The sequence below is a fragment of the Thermobia domestica genome, chromosome 2 (genome assembly GCF_964235325.1).
Source record: "Thermobia domestica chromosome 2, izTheDome1.hap1.1, whole genome shotgun sequence".
Lineage (NCBI taxonomy): Eukaryota > Metazoa > Arthropoda > Insecta > Zygentoma > Lepismatidae > Thermobia > Thermobia domestica.
The window spans coordinates 150113115-150133063 of record NC_137455.1 but is presented as its reverse complement, the minus strand read 5'-3'; the positions used below and the strand labels follow the sequence as shown (position 1 = coordinate 150133063).

Genomic DNA, 19949 nt, shown 5'->3' with positions numbered 1-19949 from the left:
ACACCTTTTTCCAAAGTATTACAAATTACTTCAGAATTACCGATGAATGTGCTCGAGTTGTAGCTAATATATTTTTTCTAGAGATTTGTATACTTCATGATATAAGATAAAGTGAGAAACGTTTCTATTTTTTCTTTTTTTTTTTTTTCAGCCGACAGCAGAACAGATGAGGATTGCACAGATAATAGAAACACGAGCAGAAGACCCAAATTTGAAAGACAAAATAAAGCAGGTAGGCGTTATTTTATAATACTTCTGTTGGGTGGATGTGTGATCTTAAATGCTTGAGAGATCCACTAGCAGTTTTGCGTTCAAAGTGGCTGAGTTAACTTTTATAATTATGATTTTACCTAATGCTAGAATGCTTAAATTTGGAAATATTAATATAGTAAATCAGTATCAGGCTCTGGCTTTGGTTGTTAGTAATGCTATAGCTCATAAATTGCTATTTGCAGTAGATAACTAACGTAATATGTTTATTATTATTATTAGTAATAATTAATAATCCATCTATTTTACTATTGTAGGTAATGGATGCAACTCGGAAAACAGAGGATGAAGTGTGTACAGCATTACATGATTGTGACAATGACCCTAATCGAGCGGTTACAATGTTACTTGAAGGAAACGCTCAGGTAGGTTGTTCTAAAGAATGTTACAGAATAAAATCATCATTGAATGGTATAGTGCTTGCCTGTACAGAATATTAAACGAAAGATAAAAATTGGAAATGATTATGCAAGTTAATGAGTATCAATACCGTTATAGCTCAGCAAATAACCGGAATTGCAGGTTCATTGATATTTTTGTGGAGTCATTGGAGAAAATAATATATCAACATACTAACTATAATTAATACTTGTAAATAATAAAATTATTAACGTACATTCAAAACATTTTAATGTATGTAGCTTTTCCTCCTGTTATTCAGAGGGACTCTTGATTTTTCTTAATTTTTTCAGGCTAGGTACTAGGCAAGGAAAATTAGTCGTACCTTGGGGCCAACCTATACATATATAACACTAGCAGTTGCCCCAGCTTCACTCGCGTGTATACCTGGAATTGGTACAGATAATCCGTTCTTAATATTTCGTTAATATCGTTAATCTTCACTTTTCAATAATATTTTAAATGGAAAAGTTCGCTTGTTTGTTTGTTTGTTTTGCCATTTTGACATAACGATTGCAGCTCCCACCCTTAAGGAAAAATTTGGAAACTCTGAAACAAGTCTCTAATTAAGCATGTCACTAATCTTAACGAGATTTCGGGGCATGGTCATCTTATAATAACAAATGCTGTCCCCACATTTCCTTCCCTTCTAAAGGAAACTTCAAAAAGCGTTGAAATATGTCTTAATTATTTTCAGTGAAAAGTCGATAAATACCAATTTTCATGCCTCTAACCTTATAGGATTTCCAGATATGGTCATTCTGTTATAGGTATCTTCCATTTCAATTCAGGCAGAGCATGTACCATCACCATCTCAGATATTGTTGAAACTTTTTTTTTTATTGCAACTAGACATTTTTATAAGAGACCCATACTTTTTTTGTTTTGTCGAAAAAAATTTCCCGCCAAGTAATGGGCTGTCAAAGACAAGAGTACAATTTATGAGTTGTAAAAGATATGAAAAATGGTCAGCATCGGAGCCCCACCATTCAGCTATGGAGACAGATAAGAGTTATAATTTTTGTTGTGGTATGTACAGTTATGTCCAAAATGACTGTCGCATATCTGTAACTGTCTTCTTGTAAGAATATAGTTTGATAATGATTTTTGCAGGGTACTTTTAATACTGATAATATGTATATAATTGGGAAATGTATATTTGTGGTAAATTTAGTAAGAAAAGAATTATAAATATGAAAATTAGGATGAGTAACAGAAAATGTTGCTAAATGGACAAGAAAGTTTTATTTTCGTTCTATTATTCTTATTTACTTCTCTTTTGACATGAAATTTTCCACATACATGTCTTTGCCGATTATACACACACTAACATTATAAGAAATATCGGGCGAATTCGTTATCAAATTATATTCCTACAACAGCATATTTATAGACATGCGACTATAATTTTGGACATGAGTGTACATAGGGATATAAATAAATTATATTTTATTATAGTTTCGTTTGCGCATGCTTATCTTTTTGTACATAAATTAACAAATGAACGTCAGTTTATCTGAAAAGTCGAAGTTTGCGATTTTTTTTTTTTTTTTTTCGAGCACTTCCGGTTCGAATTTTAAAATTGTTTTCACGGTTGGTAAGACCTAGTTATCCGCTTTCCGAAAAAAATTATATCGCTTGTGTGTGCAACCGTTTCGGCGAAAAAAAATGGAGATATTGTCAAATTTTGAAAAAATCGCCATTTTCTCGAAAACACCATATATTAAAATTCTGAAATTTTGTCAGATGGTTCAACCTTACATGAATAATACACACCAAATACCATTCTCGACCAATGCTTCATGAATTAACTAAGCCTTTTGAAGTTAGCAAAGTTTCGTTAACTTTGATGTCATTGTTGGCATCACTGGAAAATATAAAAGTGCAACAATTGGATGATGTTTGTGACTCACATTCATTAAATGAAGAATAAAAGATTTTCTTGACTGCTTTTTATTATTTAGATCAAAAATGCTCTCTGAAATAGTAAAATGAGCCTCCCCTCCTCCCTACTCCGTTTTCTTAAACCGAAGTAATCTGAGGTGGAAATTACGATTACGATACACAAATTTTAAGTTTACTTAAAACGTCCATCCAATAAATTCTGATCTATTAAAGCCTGAACTATTACCTCAGTGATGATTTGGAATGCTCCAGACAAAGTCCCAATAAGTGCAATGTCATCACAGTGATCGAAAATGGACAAAAAATAAAAAAAATCGAAAGATTTTCTTACGCGTTCCATGAAAGAAATTTACGGACCTTTTAAACAGAGCAATCCCAGCAAAAGAATGGGTCACTCGAAATTTTATAGTATTCGTCCAAAATGGGTCAGTCCGCAACCTGCGAGGGAAGTGTGTGTGTGTATTGTGTAAATTTTAAGTTAGCTGCTACTGCATTGCAACAAATCAAAGGTGCATCCTGTATTGAAGCTGTCATGAGTGACTGTTTTCTTTAGTAGTATGATCCGTAGAAAATGACAGCTGTCTTCAAGAATGTGTTGAATGTCCTGGAGTGGAAGGAATAAGTTTGGAGTGTTTAATTATTGATCCTGATGAAAATGAAAGTGTTAGGTATGCCACATGGAAAACAATGATCTCGTTTTAAAAAAAAATAAATAATAAATAATAAAAAAAAAAAAAAAAGCCACTTTCTGTTTTCGTGTCGTACGTTCTGGTTTAACTGTAAGAATTGTAATTCATGACTACATCAAGAAAATCCAAAGAGAATTAATTGCTACCGAAAAGCATCGTATAAAATTTCAAGATACAAATTCAGGGTGTCTAGTGAGTTTCAATTTCAAATTTCCAGTACCTAATACAATAATTTTTTTTTTTTTTTAAAAAAGTTCTTCAGGAATAATCACTCTTGATTTCAGGTTTGTAATTGTTTTATCATCAAATGAATATTTTAATAAATTTAGTTAGCCTTGATTTCTTTGAAATACAAATGATTAGATGTGTGTAGCTACTCATGAAAATGCTGAATCTTTACACAAGCAGTGTGACACATCCATACCAAGCATTAAAACTGGCCCTGTTTCCTATCATTGGGCAAACTTTTACTGACTTTACTGATTAGTTTGCAGCCTGTACTTGAAGCATTGCATATAATATAATGCATCCATTGCTATAGTAGAAAGGGGGAAGTTAGTGACTATCTGCAACTCCAAGAGACCTCTTAACGCCGGTTCATTAGGGAAAATCACAATTTAATATTTCAGTAACTATACTGTATTTTATAAATGTTGTTCTATAAAATCACTTTTTTCATGATCTGAAGCTCAATTTTGACTACTTTCCTTTGCCCGTCAACCTCAATTCATGACCCGTAGACACCCTGCTCGGAGGACTGATAGAGTGAGCCAAGAGCATTATTTGCATTATATAAATGTATTATTAAGTTACATTATAACTTGTATAAATAATTGTGTGTTAGTCTCTTCTAGTTATAATGCAAGGTTATTATTATCCTGGACTTCTGAAGTTCAAAAATACAGGGTAGATTATAATTCATATTTTTTTCCAGTATGTGGATCAAACTCCCAATATATTTTCAGTATTTCCAGTATCAAAATTAAATTCCAGTATTTCAAGTATTTCCAGTATCAGTAGACGCCCTAAAGTTCTATTTTTCTTCATATGGACTTTGCTGAAAACTGGACTGTTATTCTGCAAAGTGATACCGCAAAAGCGAGCAAATTTCCATCTTTACGGCAGTGGTATGAAACAACTGACAGTTTTGTTGTAATAAGCGACGATGACAAACACGATTCGGCTTATGTACTCATAGCCATAGACAAGATTTTAAAAATACTCGAAGAAAGAGAAAATAGAAAAAGGTTCGAATCCGTGAAAATAAATGTCTACAATTTCCCAAACCGTGTCAGTGATTTCTGATAGTGCTGCATCCCACCTTAAAAATCACTTTCAGATGTTCAAGATGCAGACAGGTCCGATAAAGCAGTGAATTTTCAGTGAAACCGGCCATAAAAGAGTCTCTGCGACTTTGGGGGGGGGGGGGGGGGTTGTAAAGAATTATGGCAACACGGCATGACCTTAGGCAAAAACAGATACACAGTATTAAAACTACAGAAGAACTCGTGAGCATAGTGCAAGTACAAACTCCGGGCATTACTCTCATTTTGTTGCCTTGAACGGAATTCGACAATTTCCGAAAAAAGAAAGAAAAAAAAAAACGCAAGAATGGGAAAAGTGTGCGACTGGTAACTGGTATTTAACGAAGTCACCTTTGGCTTTCGGAAAATGGCGAAGTTTCTATCTCAGTGACGGGTCACCATGAACTAACTTTTTGCTTCCCCTAAAACCGAGCTTCTGCAATTCAAAGTGTAGATTTAAGAAGTCTGCAAAGAGGAATTTTTGTTACATGTATATATGATAACCAGTGGTGGGTAGCAGAAATATTATGAATAAATCATGAATTACGTGAAGTTGAAGTGCTGTATATGCTTCACATGGACCTTCAACGGGATAGAGGTTTCCAGAAGAGCATAAGAGTAGTGCTGTGCCGTGGAAAATCAGCGCCCGGGTGGATAGTATACGACGTCGCTGCAATATATATATATATATATATATATATATATATATATATATATATAATATTCCAAGTAGTTTTTCCTCTATTTTTTCCGTTTTTCTCCCGAATTTTGCGCCCCCTTTACTTGGCGCCCGGGGCTGTCCACCTGCTCGCCCTCACCACAGCATGATACTGCAAAAGAACTGAAAATAAATGTTTTGTGACTATCGACATTGTGCTACGAGTTGTGAGTGCACCAACACCTATTGGAGCATCTGCACGGTTACATGCTGTTAGCGAAGAAGACACCAAGCAAGCAAATGATTGGTTCATGAAAAAAAAAAAAAAATGTTTCCGAAGCCCATTTTAAGTAAGTGAACTTAAAATTTGTTTGTTTCGTAATCGTAACTTCCATCTCAGATTACTTCGGTTTAAGAAAACGGATGAGTAGAGGAGGTTCATTTTACTATTTCAGAGGGCATTTTTGATCAAAATAATAATAAACAGTCAGAAAAAACTTTTGTTCGTTATTTAATGAATGTGAACCGCAAACATCATCAAATTGTTGCACTTTTATTGTTTCCAGTGTTGCCAACTATTACATCAAAGTTAACGGTACGTCGCTAACTTCAAAATGCTGTAGTTAATTCATGAAGCATTGGTCGAGAATGGTATTTGGTGTGTTTATTATTCATGTAAAGTTGAACCATCTGGCAAATTTTCAGAATTTTAAAATATGGTGTTTTCGAGAAAACGGCGGATTTTTCAAAATTTGACACTTTCTCGAATTTTCTGCGAGGAAACGGTTGCACACAGAAGCGTTATTAAAAAAAAACCGGAAAGCGGGTAACTAGGTCTTACCAACCGTGAAAACAGAATTTTAAAATTCGAACCGGAAGTGCTCAAAAAAATTCGCAAGCTTCCGCCTTTTCAGATAAACTAACGTTCATTTGTTAATTTATGTACAAAAAAATACGCATGCGCAAACCAAACTATAATAAAATATAGTTTGTTTATATCCCTATGTACATACCACAACAAGAATTATAACTCTGTCTCCATAGCTGAATGGTGGGGCTCCGAAGTTGACCATTTTCCATGTTTTCTACAATTCATAATTTGTACTCCCCGTATTTGATGCCCCATTACTTGGCGGGAAAATTTTTTCGACAAAACAAAAAAATATGGGTTTCTTAAAAACATGTCTAGTTGCTATAAAAAAAGTTTTAACAATATCTGAGATAGTGATGGTACATTTATTATTATTATTATTATTATTGCCTTGGAAGGCACCTATGTATAACAGTCGTAACTCCACCCTTTTTTTTTTCCATTCTAGGGGAATGTATATAGAAAAAGAAACATGTGTATAATTATTTTAAATGGGAAGTCCATATACCCGATTTCATTTTTCTACTCTTCAGAGATTAGGAGATATGGACATATTACTGTAATAATCCCCCCTCCCCTTACCCATCGAATTTCCAATGGTCCTTCCTTAGTGGTACCTTATGTAACAAATCCTGTGCACTTTTAAAATTTCAAGTACCTAGCTTAACTGTTTGGCCTGGGCATTGATCAGTCAGTCAGGACGACTTGGAGCATATAGTACTATTTGTGGAACATTATTCGCAAAAAGTTCCAAAGAATCAGGTATGGGAGATTCGATGATGTCATCAATATGGCCACTGTGAGAATTCGTAGGGTAATCTTCGAACGAGTTTAACTTCTCACAGAGTAGATTTAGAAAAGTTATTCTAGTATCAATTTCAAGGGAATTAATTGGATAGTGTAGAACACGGAGGGTCTTATTCATTCTGGCCACATAATTTGATATATATCAACATAAGGAATTTGTGTGTGTTTTAAACTTAAGTGTAAATATTCCAGTAATTATATATTATTATTTCACATTTTGACTAATTACAGGTCATTTTAAGAGTTTTATACCAAAATAATTTCGGTGTTACTGAAAATAAATGTGTTTTAATTTTTTAAGTGAAATATATGTTGGTTTGATGGCTTCCTTACTGAAACTTTCGTATGACAGATTTGAACTGGACACCCTCCATTGCTTTCGATCTTGTGTATGTTCGTATCATTTTTTCTATGGAAATAAATAAATAATAAAGGAATGAAATGTGACAAATTTCTATGCAGGAAACATCAGTGCTAAACAGTACGAAATTACTGTATATGTTTTAAACAGATAAAAATATTAATATTCAAATAATTTCGAAAATGATCACGCAGCCTGTCCATCTAGGAAGATAAATCTGTGTTGGCTTCATTGGATACGATGGCTGCCATTTTGAATCTTGTAAAATTTAGTGTTATTTTTCCAATTTGTTTTAGAATTTTGGTATTTTAGAATCTTACATAATTAAATGTTATTTTACATAATACGTTAGCGTTTAGCAACTCATAAATTACATTGGCTCATAAATGTTGGAACATCATGTTACTGTTCTTCAATGTAACTTCATAGCCGTCTTTCTATTCCAGACGAGAATGTTTGGCGCTTTGAACATGGTACGCACACACGATTGAGCATTTTAAAATAATTTCAGACACACACATCATTTTATTGAGTCGTCTGTACAAGAGACAAGATTGAAGCAGGTTGTCTAGAACAATGATCTTTGAGGTTTGTGAAGGACGCCATTAACTATCGTCACAGATAACCGTCCACTATCTTCCATCCCCAGTGTAGTATATCTATCTTAATGTCACACTATTGGTGCACCTGATGAACAATATTTCTTCCAGGTGTACTTTCTAAGAGAGAAATTGCAATTTATATGTCATCCTTGTGCACAGCATGTCGTTGAGCACCCTCACATTTTGATTTTCCGTTTCCGGATAAAGGTTTCGGGAAGAAAATCTGCTGATAAAACACTCGGAGTGACAAAATAGCTAGCTTAATTGCGCATTTATAGCCTGTTTAGACATAAGTTGTGCAAGTTTCTGTTCCCTTAAGCATATAGTCAGTGCCGTACGAAGAAGTTTGTCAAGGAATGTTCAAGCTACCAAATTCATATAAGTGGTTTGTATACATACCTTGATATGGTAGATGTTTATTTTTTTTGTGTAATATCTTGCTCAAAGGGAGTTTAAACTAAAAACTCGTTGCGTACACGACTGCATACAGTGAAAGGAAGCCTCACTTTACATTGTTGAGAGTAGTTTTTCTCTAAGCTGCTTACCTCACACTGCAAGTCTGAATTTCATTTTATATTTTCTCATTTTGATGAAAGAGGTCTAATAGCATAGATTCACCTATAGTTGGAATTCTGATCGAGTCTGACTAGAATACTGCACGCACCACCTCAACACATTGTGTGTCATAGACTGTGGTGCGTGGCAGTGTTTAGGGATTTGTAAATACAAGTCAGCAGTATTATCGATACGTTGTTGCACATTATGGACACGCACATGTAATCATTTCTAAGTAGTAGAATGCAATGTGCTTTAGGCTGAGGTAAATGTTCTGGTGGTGATTCACATCTACTTAGTACAAGTTTGAAATCGTGAATTTTCAATAATCCCCAAACATCACCTAATAATGGTGACGTTTTCACTTTATTACTGTATGATTCAAAAAGAGTTTCAAACTTTATGCGAAGCGATTCATCCACAGAAACTCAATTCAAGTTAAATCTATTTTCTCCAACATTAACATAATTCTCAGCATTCACTCCTTGCATTTAGTTAGGTGGAGCTACGACATGGCATAAAGATTAATACACTATGCTGAGAGTGAAAGACGGACAGTTATCTGCGGCGATAGTGAAAAGTGTTCTAATCCTCGCAAATCGTACCTTTAGAAGTGCTTCATCTTGTCTCTCGTTACAAAAGCGACTGACCAAGATGTTACGAATGTCTGAAATCAGTTTAAAATGTTCAGGCGTGTGTGCAAACTACGTGGAGCATAGCTGCAGCAATAGGATGAAGAGGATGTGGATGAAGATTTACACGTATAGAAACAGGAATGAAGATCATACACTCCAAAGCGCCAAACATCGTCGTCTAGAATAGCGAAGCTGCTATGAAAGTTTTAGTAAGGAAGCCATAGCCAGCCACACATTTCACTTCAAAAATTAACATAACTCCTATTTGTAGTGATATTGAAATGATTTTAATTCGTGGTGTAGCTCTGAAAATGACCTATAATTAAAATGTCAAAATGTGTAATAGTTATTTATAGTGTAGAAGGGGGAAATTGGAGGTTTTTGAAACTTGTTTTTTCTTCACAGGTTATAGCAGTATATAACTTGTATTCCACTTAAAAGCTAATAGTTTTATGTGGCCTAGAAACAAAGTATACCGTTGTTTACGCAAAATGAGAAGTAACTTATTTGTAAATCTCAAAGATATTTGAATGCCTTTTCAAGGCTTCCAGTTATTGTTTATAGCTTAGTATATTGTCATATGAACTTAATACAAACTGTATCACACACGAAATATATATTAAGCGGTCAAAACTTTGGTAGAAAACAAAAACAATAGAAAAATCAAGAGAACAGGCCCTGATATTCAAACACAGGAGAAGGTAATAAGATTAACGCTAAATAACTATAAATTATTACATTAGAGCATGTATTGGAACTCTAGATTGATAAACAGGTCGTATTTACAGCATCGGCACTATTGGCATACGCAAGGGCCACTGGAGGCCTAAGTTGAATAAAATAGAATGCACTGTAAAACAAAAATGTACACTACAAAAGACCAAGATAACATAGAATTTAAATGAATTCTAAGCAAAAAATGTTCACTTAAGGCATTCCACCCATTTACTCCCACATTATGTGCCCAATTACCCCCTGGGGGTAAATTGGGAGATACAAATTTTAACAAAATTTTCACTGCCTCTCAGTGAGGATTCAAGATTGCTGTTCTTCACGGCACCATCCTTACGATGTTTTTAAGCAGCAGTAAAAATTCAGGGTCAAAACATTAACAGATGCGCGATTTATTGTGACTCAAGCCAAAACTCACACAAACCGGAAACTCGGTTTCAAATATGTTATTTCTCAATCAAATCAGTTTTTATTCTTTTTTGTCATTATTACATCCTCTCAAAATTCATCTAAGCCTTTTTCTGATCAACATCTGCCTACCCAAAATTTGGGTGTAATTAAATTCCATAAAAATATACTGAAATGCAAAATATACATTTTTAAAAAGTTTTACACGGAATTACCCCCTCCACCCAATTCCTCCGTTCTGCTCCAATTACTAGATTATGTACACTTAAAACACATATTTTATTTTTTTTTAAATTTTCAGTTAATATATATCAAAATATGTGAACCGTATTTTAATAAAACACCATATTTTGCACTGCAATTAATTTTCGTGAAATTGGTACCGGAATAACGTTTCTAAATCTAGTCTATGAGAAGTTGAACTCAGATTACCGTACAAACTCAGATTCTGACGGTGGCCATACTTGCTGACATATTCTCGTGATCTCTCGTAACTGGACTCTGGAACTTCTTGGAAACAATACCTCACAAGTAGTACTACATATTCCAACAAGTTTTGTTCGGGGAGGGAAGGAAGCGGCTTGGGACAGAAGAAAAGGCAAAAGAAAACCTCCAATATATATATATATATAAAAGCTAGGAATTTGAAAATTTGATAGTACATAGTAGTGAGGTAAGGTACTACTAAGGAAGGGCTTCTGCAAATTCGGCGGGGAAGAAGAAATGGAAGTGGCAGTTATTATTACGAATCTGAGGGATATAGACATAAAATTTGGTACAAGGATTTCTCTTTAAAATAATTCCACTTAAAGATAAAAACGTAGTCTTTATTTTGTAAATATATAAATATGTGGCCGGTATGAGCAATTAATTTCCTTGAATTTTGCACAAGAGTGACTTTTTTCCCTCTACTTTGTAGCAGTCATATTGATGACTCCATAAACCTTTTGGATTCGTCGGGACTTATGAGTATGTTTAGGTTGGCCCTTAATTTTCCTAAAGTGCTGAGACAAGGTAGTAAACTTACACCTAATAAATATAGTATAACTTTCCAAAAATGCTTTACTAGTATTCCTTATGATAAGAATTGCAATAAGAGTAGCCATCAGCATTTTTTTTTTCCAAGATACTACAAGGAAACCGGAACAATGGAAGCAATACATAAAATTAAGATGATTACTAGAAGAAAGAATTGGATTGTGAAGAGCAGCTTACATGTGGATCTGAAAAATGTATTTGATAATATAGAATGGAACAAAATATTCATGATACTGAAAGAAACAGGAATAAATTATGAGGCAGAAGAATAGTTTATAACCTGTACAGAGATCAGAAGGTAGTAATAGAGGCAGGAGAGAGAGAAATGTTAACTGTCACCAGTTTCGTTTAATCTTTACATTGAAGAAGCAATAAAAGAAATCAAAGAGACGCATCGTAGGAATAAATGTTCATGAGAGCACATTTAGATTTGCTGACGGTATCGTCATGTTGGCAGACAATGAGAAAAATTGAAGTTAAGTCTGAACAGTATGCAAGAGGTATTTGTCAGCAAATTCAACGTGTAGATCACCAAAAATAAAACAAAAGGTATGAGTTGCGTCAAAAAAGTTAAAACAAGAAAAGATCATTATAAGTGATCACCTCGTAGAGGAAGTGCAAGAATTATGTTACTTATGCAGTAAAATAACGAGCGATAACAGGTGCAAACAAGATGTAAAATCTGTAATAGTTCAGGCGAAGAAGGCATTTGAAGAAAAACAGAAGCTTCTAATCAGAAGCATCAGCATAGAACTGATGAAAACATACGTGTGTACTGTGTCTTTTATGTAAGAGGGAAAACAGAATGGATACCTTTGAAATGTGGTGCTGCAGAATAATCTTGAAAATTAGATGGGCGGACAAAGTATCAAATAAGAGAGTATTGAAAATGGTAGAAGACAAAGGAGTATACTGCAGAATAATTTGAAAATACAAGATATACAAGATAGGACGATTGGATCATTATGTGACATTGACGAATCACGGTTGTACTATGCAGAAAATAGCAGAAGCAAAAATATCTCGAAGGTCATAAGTGAAATATACGGACCAAATAATACAAGGTACTGGGAAGAAAAACTGCAAAGAAATGAAAAGTTTGGCCCAGAATAGGGAAGAGCGAGAAGCTGCGTGAAACCAATCGAGAAATTTCTCATCTGAGATGACAATGATGATTGCAGAAATGAAAGAATGGTATAAATTCTGTCCGTAATTTTATAGAGTACAAAATTAGTCAATGTTTTTGAGATGGTTTTCATTCTTGCTCAATTCTTATCTAACTTGTTTCATAATTGATTTGAACATTTTTACATCAGACATTACGGATCCTTTCAATATTCATCGTATTTTGCGGTCTGAGTGAACCTGAATAAAATTTTTCGATATGTATGTATAAGTCGGTATAATTTCACAACAATTAATTTACTACTACAGCTCCCGTGTGGCTCTATGATTATCTTCTGCGCAGGAGACTCAGGTTTGATTCCCGGCGGGAGCTCATGTTTGGATTCCACGGTAAGCTGTAGATTGACGTCTCATATAGCCATCTACGTTGCTGAAAAGGAGTCTAAACTGTAATCCAATCCAATATGATTACGGGTCAATTTGTGAATATAAAATTCGGTAATGAAGAATTAAAGTAATTAATTATATTTGGCAAAGGTTGTTAATCGTAAAAATATCAAGACGAAGGTGTGAAGTGTAAATGGTGATGGGCATGTCCTGTCAGAAAATTACCTATTGTGCACAACATCCATACAACTTCCAACCTGGTAAAAACTCCCAAAACCCGATGTTACCTTGCTACAAAATATAGTGTATTACATCAATGCATCCAGTCTCACTGCTCGGAGTTCGGTGACATATTGTTGACGAATGAAGGCTGAGACTGGTGTCTGCATTCCTTTTTCGTTTGTTCTCGTGAAATCACCACTTGTCTCCCCAATGAACTTCTGTGCCTTTAGCTTTCTGATACGAGGACCCGCAAGACGTCGCACCACACTAGCAGGTCTGTGGAATGCAATGTGGTCTGCAGTTTTACTCATCCATTTTTACCGTGCACTTCTACAGTGGAAAGGCTTGTGGCCATCACCTTGCACGCAAATACTGATGGATGAGGGGACCACAGTGAATAGATGTGTGTGCAGAGTTTGGCTATCTTAGGAGAATCACCCTCCATAGCTCGTTCAGATTATGTTCATTATCTAGTGACCTCCAAATGGGATTTTTCTTAACTTCATTTATTTTCTCATTACATTATAGACGATTCTTAAACTGTTACGGTACATTAAATACTAGTGCTAGCCACAGAGTATATTTTAAAAGTTGGACTCTGTTCTAATTCTCAAGAAGTTGTAAGCATAAAATTTAGTATACCAGTATAAAATAAACAAGATTTCATATTGACTTTTTTCTTTCTGTAGGGAGAATGGGAAATGTCTGGGAAGAAGAAGAAAAATCGCCAACCAAATTCGACATCCAAGACAGAAGCCACAGTAAATAACAAAGAGAACCATCAAGGAGGAGACTGGAATCGAGAAAAAGAACCAGGTCCAGAAAGAGAACGGTCGCGAGGTAGAGGAGGTGGGCCACCGAGAATGCGTGGTCGGGGCTCTTCAGATAGTAGAGGATGTAAGCAGATTTTTTTCAGTGTAGTGTTTTTATTTTTTTAAATTGAAACTTAAAATCTGAATAAGAATTCGGTTCTAATAAAAATTGCATGTATTTAGAGATTCAGCATACTGTTTTGAAATGTATGCCATTCTCATAACTTGCAAATAATTACGCATTAGCTTCTGGTAGTTTATTTTATTTTTATTTTATTTTAATTTTTTTTTAATACAGGGGTTGGAACTTCAATACTGGCAGCTATTTAGAACTGATGAAAAATAGATACCTCTGTGGAACTTCCATTGTCCTGCGATGTACTTAACGAGTGTCATATTCATCCCGTTGCCAGTGATGTGGAAGTCGTAGTATGCCTGTAGTAGCACTTGTACACTTACGTCCAAAATAATTGTCGCATATCTGTAACTGTCTTCTTGTAAGAATATAATTTGATAATGATTTTGCAGGGTACTTTTAATACTGATACTATGTATACAATTGGGAAATGTATATTTGTGGTAAATTTCATAAGAAAAGAATTATAAATACGAAAATTAGAATGAGTAAAACAAAATGTTTCTAAATGGACGAGAAAGTTTTATTTTCGTTTTAGTGTTCTTAGTTACTGTTCTTTTCCACATACATATCTTTGCTGATTATAAACATACTAACATTATAAGAAATACCGGGCTAATTCGTTTTCAAATTGTATTCCTACAACAATATATTTATCGACATGCTGCAATAATTTTGGACATGAGTGTACTGTTAATTGTTTGAATAGAGTGGTCTATTATCGGAAGAATATCTGGAATAATTTGGAAACAAGTTCTACGAAGTTCCTTCGTTATCCCGAATTAAATCTGTTACAAAGGTGTAAGTCTGAGAGATAGTGGAAGGTATTTGCTTCGCTGCCACATCGAACGAACAGATTAGTTACAAATTGAGTTATATGCGCTCGAGCGTTGTCCTGTGAAACGATCGAGAATTCTGCAGTGTGTCATTGCTTCTTCCGGTACGCTAGTTGAAGGTATATCTAAAAATTATCGGTAACACTGTGCTGTAAGTGTCCTTGAAGCACTGGATGCGTTCAAGTACTGTAATAACAGTCTTGTACAAATATAATCATATCACATTTCTGGAGTTCTGATGAACTTGTGATGATCGTGGTGACTTGTAATGGCTGCTTGTGCGATTGGAATTCTTTTGGCTTGTACGATATGGCCCATGTATCAAGCAGTTTAATGGCGTAAGGAGCAACCATTTCAGCATTTATGACATTGTGTGGTGGGTTCCTTCAAAATATGAAGCTCAGTTATATGCGATAATCCTGTCTCTTGGTCTAAGTCACAAAACATGTGGCGCCGATCCGTCGCTAGAGATGTGAATTGTAGTCGGCCATAAATTGTCCGTTGGTTTCCTGGGATTTCTCTAGTTTCCGTCTATATTCTCGTTCTTCAAATTCTTTCACTTTCATTAATCACCCATTTCATTTAGCCTTATTTGTTAGTCTTCAGCAACGCGCTAAGAGCCTACATTTGTTGTCCCTCATTGAAGGCGTGACCTATCTACCACAATTCTGTAAAACAACGTAAATTCCCTGCACATCTCACGAACACCTTGATGACTAATGTTTTGATGACCTTGATAACACTGTCGTGCTGTACAGCCGTCACCACACTCAGTTTTTATCGAAGTCCGTTCCTTTTTCGAGAATATCAACTTTAGACCCCATCTGACACGAGACTTTCTTTCTCGTCACTGCACTTACGCGCAACTTTAGAAGGAAGGGTCCATTTACTGTGTTTTATAGGTTAAGTATCGAACTAACATGTGATTTAAGCGAAAAGCACTGGTCCCGTTTCGATCTACAAGAAAATTTCTAGTCGTGGTAAGTAGTTAACAACTGTGGCGATTTTTTTTTTTTTCCTATTTGTTTTGTTTATTTGGAAGCATAATATTTTATATCGGTTCGGGTGACTTGTAATCCTAACCAGTTTAATCTTGTATGTTGCAATGAGAAACCAAATTTCACACAAGAAAATGTTTCACTTTATACACTTACCTACTTCGTACCACTGATACATCAATTATTTCATTCTTAAAAACGAATATTATTAAATAAATAGAGAGGCTTTTTTTTTTCCATCTTAGGAATGATCATTTGATAATTCAATGAGAAATTAAATTAGCTCTTTGTATTAGTCTTTTTGTTATTAAATTATCCGTTTATATTACACTTAATCTAGTTATAAATTCACAGGCGAGAAAATAATGCACTATGTCGTGCATCAGAATAATGTCGGAATCAGCAAATTCAACACATTCTAAGCATCGTTTCTTAGATTGTTTTAATTTCTAGATATTAAAAAAATGTATCTCTTTATTCGATGTCTGTGAGTTAAAGAATGATTCCATGACAGAGTCGTGTGAACTGCTTTAAACGTGATCAACATTATTATCGGTAGGTCACTTGCCGCAGCTGAGAATCTTCCATGCTGCGCAATCTTAGCTAACCCTTTCCTCTTCATGTACGATATTTCTGTTTTATACCAGGACAGTTGGAAGTTTAATCTAATTTCATGTCATAATAAAAGAGATTGTGTATGATTGAGTGTTACATCCTATTAAAATAAATTAATTTATTTGGTATTTAATAAAACTATTGCATTAAATGGGAGGAGAATTACAACGTAGATAGAACAGTTTTAATATCGTAATAAGTGTTAATTTTAATTAAAGAACAGTCTTAACATTAAGGAAATAGTGTTAGGATCTTTATTGCGATACAGATATAAACAGTAGTTAAATTTCGTTACAGTAGCAAACAGAAGTTATATTCAGGTTGAAATTACAGATTCCTTCATACAGTAAGTTCCTAGTAACTTATTTTATTGCATATCTGAAAAGAACCACATGTTCTTACTTACCTTTTTAGGGCGGGGAAGAGAAAATAAAGAAAATGAAAAAAATTTGGAAGATTCCAGAGATGGCCCACGAAGAGGAGGACGAATGATGAATGGTCCTGGCAGGTCAGGCAGAGGTGGACGAGGTGGAAGAATGGGTCCTCGAACGTTCCAGAACAGAGAAAAGGGTGGTTTTCCAAGATCAATAGATACGTGGAATAACCCACAGGTGGATGACAACTCAGGAGATACACTTAAAATGGGTAAGTCCGAATGAGTTAAAGCAGTGGTAAATATTCACACATGCTCTTTCTGTTAGTCGTGTTTAAGGTCTTTGTCCGAAGTTTTTTTTTGGGGGGGTTAAGTTTTTTTACTGTATTCCCGTTACATAAACAATCATTACTGTGATTTGTAAATAGATGAGCGGAAGTAGATATAGAGTCAGATTACTTTATTTAAAACTCTTGCTAGGATTGTAGTTTTGTAGTGAATTTGCTTTTTTAAACACTCGAAACTTTCATAATTACCAATGTTTACAATTGATTGTACGCGTGAAACCATTTGTTTACTTCGAAATAACCATTTTTATCCTTTTATTTTCCCACGTGTTTTTACTTTTTAACTTTTTTTTTTCAAACTCAAATCAGCTGATGATACGGGTCATATCCCTCAAAAGTACTACTGTTTTGTGATTTATAGCGGCGAATGTAAAGTATTATCTTTTACTTGCTATTGAGGCTCAACACTTGTTCGAGGAAAGCAAAATAATGAGAAAAAAAATCCCTTTTTGTTTTAGATAAATGGGGTGATGATTTCCCATCACCAGAGGATTGGGATAATGAAGAATACACTGGATCGTTGGCCGATACGAAAGTTTTTACACCTAGTACAACTGTTCAACCCACTTTGAATTCAGAACCTCTTCAGGACTCTACGAATCAGGATCTCTCTTCTGCACTCGCTGGGCAGAATCTCTCAAGTACCTTGTCTTCAAATTCAGGCCAGTTGCCTCAGAACACGGATTATAGTGCAAATCTGCAACCATCTCCTAGTCAGCAGGCACAGGTAAGATAGAATTATAATAAACTGGAAATGGTTAATTAAAAAAATTTCGGCATTGAAACGGTTTCAGCGACTTAATCTGTTCTATCTCTTACGAACCTTTATTTCAGTTATCAATAATGGATGTTGTGTCTTCTTTATGTAAGCATTTTTAGATATAACGCACGAACTTACAGTACTTTATGTATAATGGAAATTGAAAACCATTGAAATAATTGGAAGAAAAGGCAATTTTTAGGCATTTCCTTGTTTTTATATTGGATGCAATATGTGGGAATTGAAATAACTTAATTATTTTTGGTAAATCTTATATATAGATATGGTGGCATTTCTTAAAAATTCACTCAAAGTAATGCTTTAAAACAATGAAAGGTGGAAGAAGGTAGTGATGTGTACATGTTTCCTGTTGAATTTTGACAAGCAAGGTGCTAACTAGACGTTGTGACCTAGTGGTAGCCGTCTGTCGTAAAATACACAAATATAAATTAAAAGATAAAACACTGAATGAAAAATATATGAATAAAATCTCAACAATGTCCCTAGTCCAAAACCAAAGTATACATAAGCAGTACGAAGCCTCAAAAGTTACGGGGAGACCGAGCAGTTCCAGTTTTCGTGTTTTTGACGTTGCATATATCCATTTTTATATGCATATATCAATCTCTGCTGGTCACGCAAAAACTTTCCAAGTGGAGAATGCTGTGGAGCACCAAAATTCATTGAATGCCACGGTGATGCAGCGCCAGAGTACCACGGAAGGTTTTTTTTTGGTTCTTCACACCAAGAAAAATCTCCTTTTCTTTCACCAACCTGGCCGCTTGACCTATTGACAGAGAAAGTGTTAGAATTCCCTGACCCCTTTCTCACTGGGTGAAACCATAATTGCTTAATGAAATTACTGTTATTTCCTCATGAATAATTTTGAATAATTTTATACGTAATTTTCTTCCTTTGTAATTTCATTATAATGGAATACTTGCATCGCAGTGAATAATCTTTTAAATAGTGACCAATGGGGTTTGGCTGAATTTTCAACTAGTGCACTCAACAGACTTGTTCTGAGCCAAATACCAGCATGAGATGGTTCTCTTAAATAATAATTTTTTTTTCTTATATATATATATATATATATATATATATATAAACATCCCGGACAAAAAAATACGAAGTACGTACTTTATTGGTCAATAAGGTGTTACATCACCACGGGCGCAGATTACAGCTTTGATTTTCTGTAGCATGCTGTTAGTGTGGGAGAGGAGCATGTTTAAGTCCAACTGGTTCCGCAGAACGGCATATTGATGTCTTCTCTTCACGGCTTGTTCCAACATGGCCCAAAGTTTCTCGATAACGTTGAGATCAGGCGAATTCGCAGGCCAAATCAGATGTGATATGTCCACCTCATGTTCATCAGACTATTTTCACACAATCCTGGCTCGGTAAACACTGCAGTTTTCTCGATACTGAGACTCGGGGATGTGACCATCTCACAGAAACTATAAATAACAACACCTTACCATAATCCAGAATGGACACGTAATCCATAGACTTCATGCGATTGGACACTTCTATCAAGGCACTTACACCAGCATTTGAAATATATCCCCACAAAATGACACTACCATCTCCCTTTTGTACAGCCCTTTGCACACACCCAGCTTTATAGGCTTCTCCGGCTCGCCGTATCACACTGGAACGGCCGTCATTGAAAGAGGCAGAACCAGGATTCGTTTGATTAGAGCATGCGTCGCCACTGGTCTCTAGTCCTGTGGCGGTGTTCCCTCTTCCACGAGAGACTTTTTTTTCTGTATGGCAGTCAGCCTGGGGTGTATCCTGACAACGCGACTGAATATGCCTACACCACGCAGTCCTTGTGATAGAGTTCGCTCAGAAACTTGACTGGGTCCTGCCGATTTTGGAACCGTTTAGAGGTTGCTAATCTTACAGACGTCTACGGTCGCACTCGGACATGGTGAGTCTCCTACCACTGCTACTCCAAGAGGATTGGTTTCTGCCAGATGTCGTCCACTCTGCATGAACAGTACTGACCGTGGATTCGGACACGCCAACAAACTGCGCTCCTGTTTACACCCGAAGATAATGGCTCCCCTTTTGCCATTCGGTCACATCACTTCTTCGG

The 19949-nt window shown here is 35.3% G+C and overlaps 1 protein-coding gene across 9 annotated transcripts in view; it reads left to right on the top strand.

The window, feature by feature from the left end:
* The window catches only part of LOC145676199 (protein lingerer-like), a 143278-nt gene that overhangs the window by 23655 nt on the left and 99674 nt on the right, over nt 1–19949 (top strand). For all 9 annotated transcript variants that reach the window (XM_081747158.1, XM_081747160.1, XM_081747120.1 and 6 more), the window contains exons 3-7: nt 152–232; nt 528–635; nt 13658–13865; nt 16780–17010; nt 17544–17812. In XM_081747158.1, the coding sequence (XP_081603284.1) occupies nt 152–232; nt 528–635; nt 13658–13865; nt 16780–17010; nt 17544–17812 (897 nt within the window). The remainder of the gene's footprint in view (nt 1–151; nt 233–527; nt 636–13657; nt 13866–16779; nt 17011–17543; nt 17813–19949) is intronic.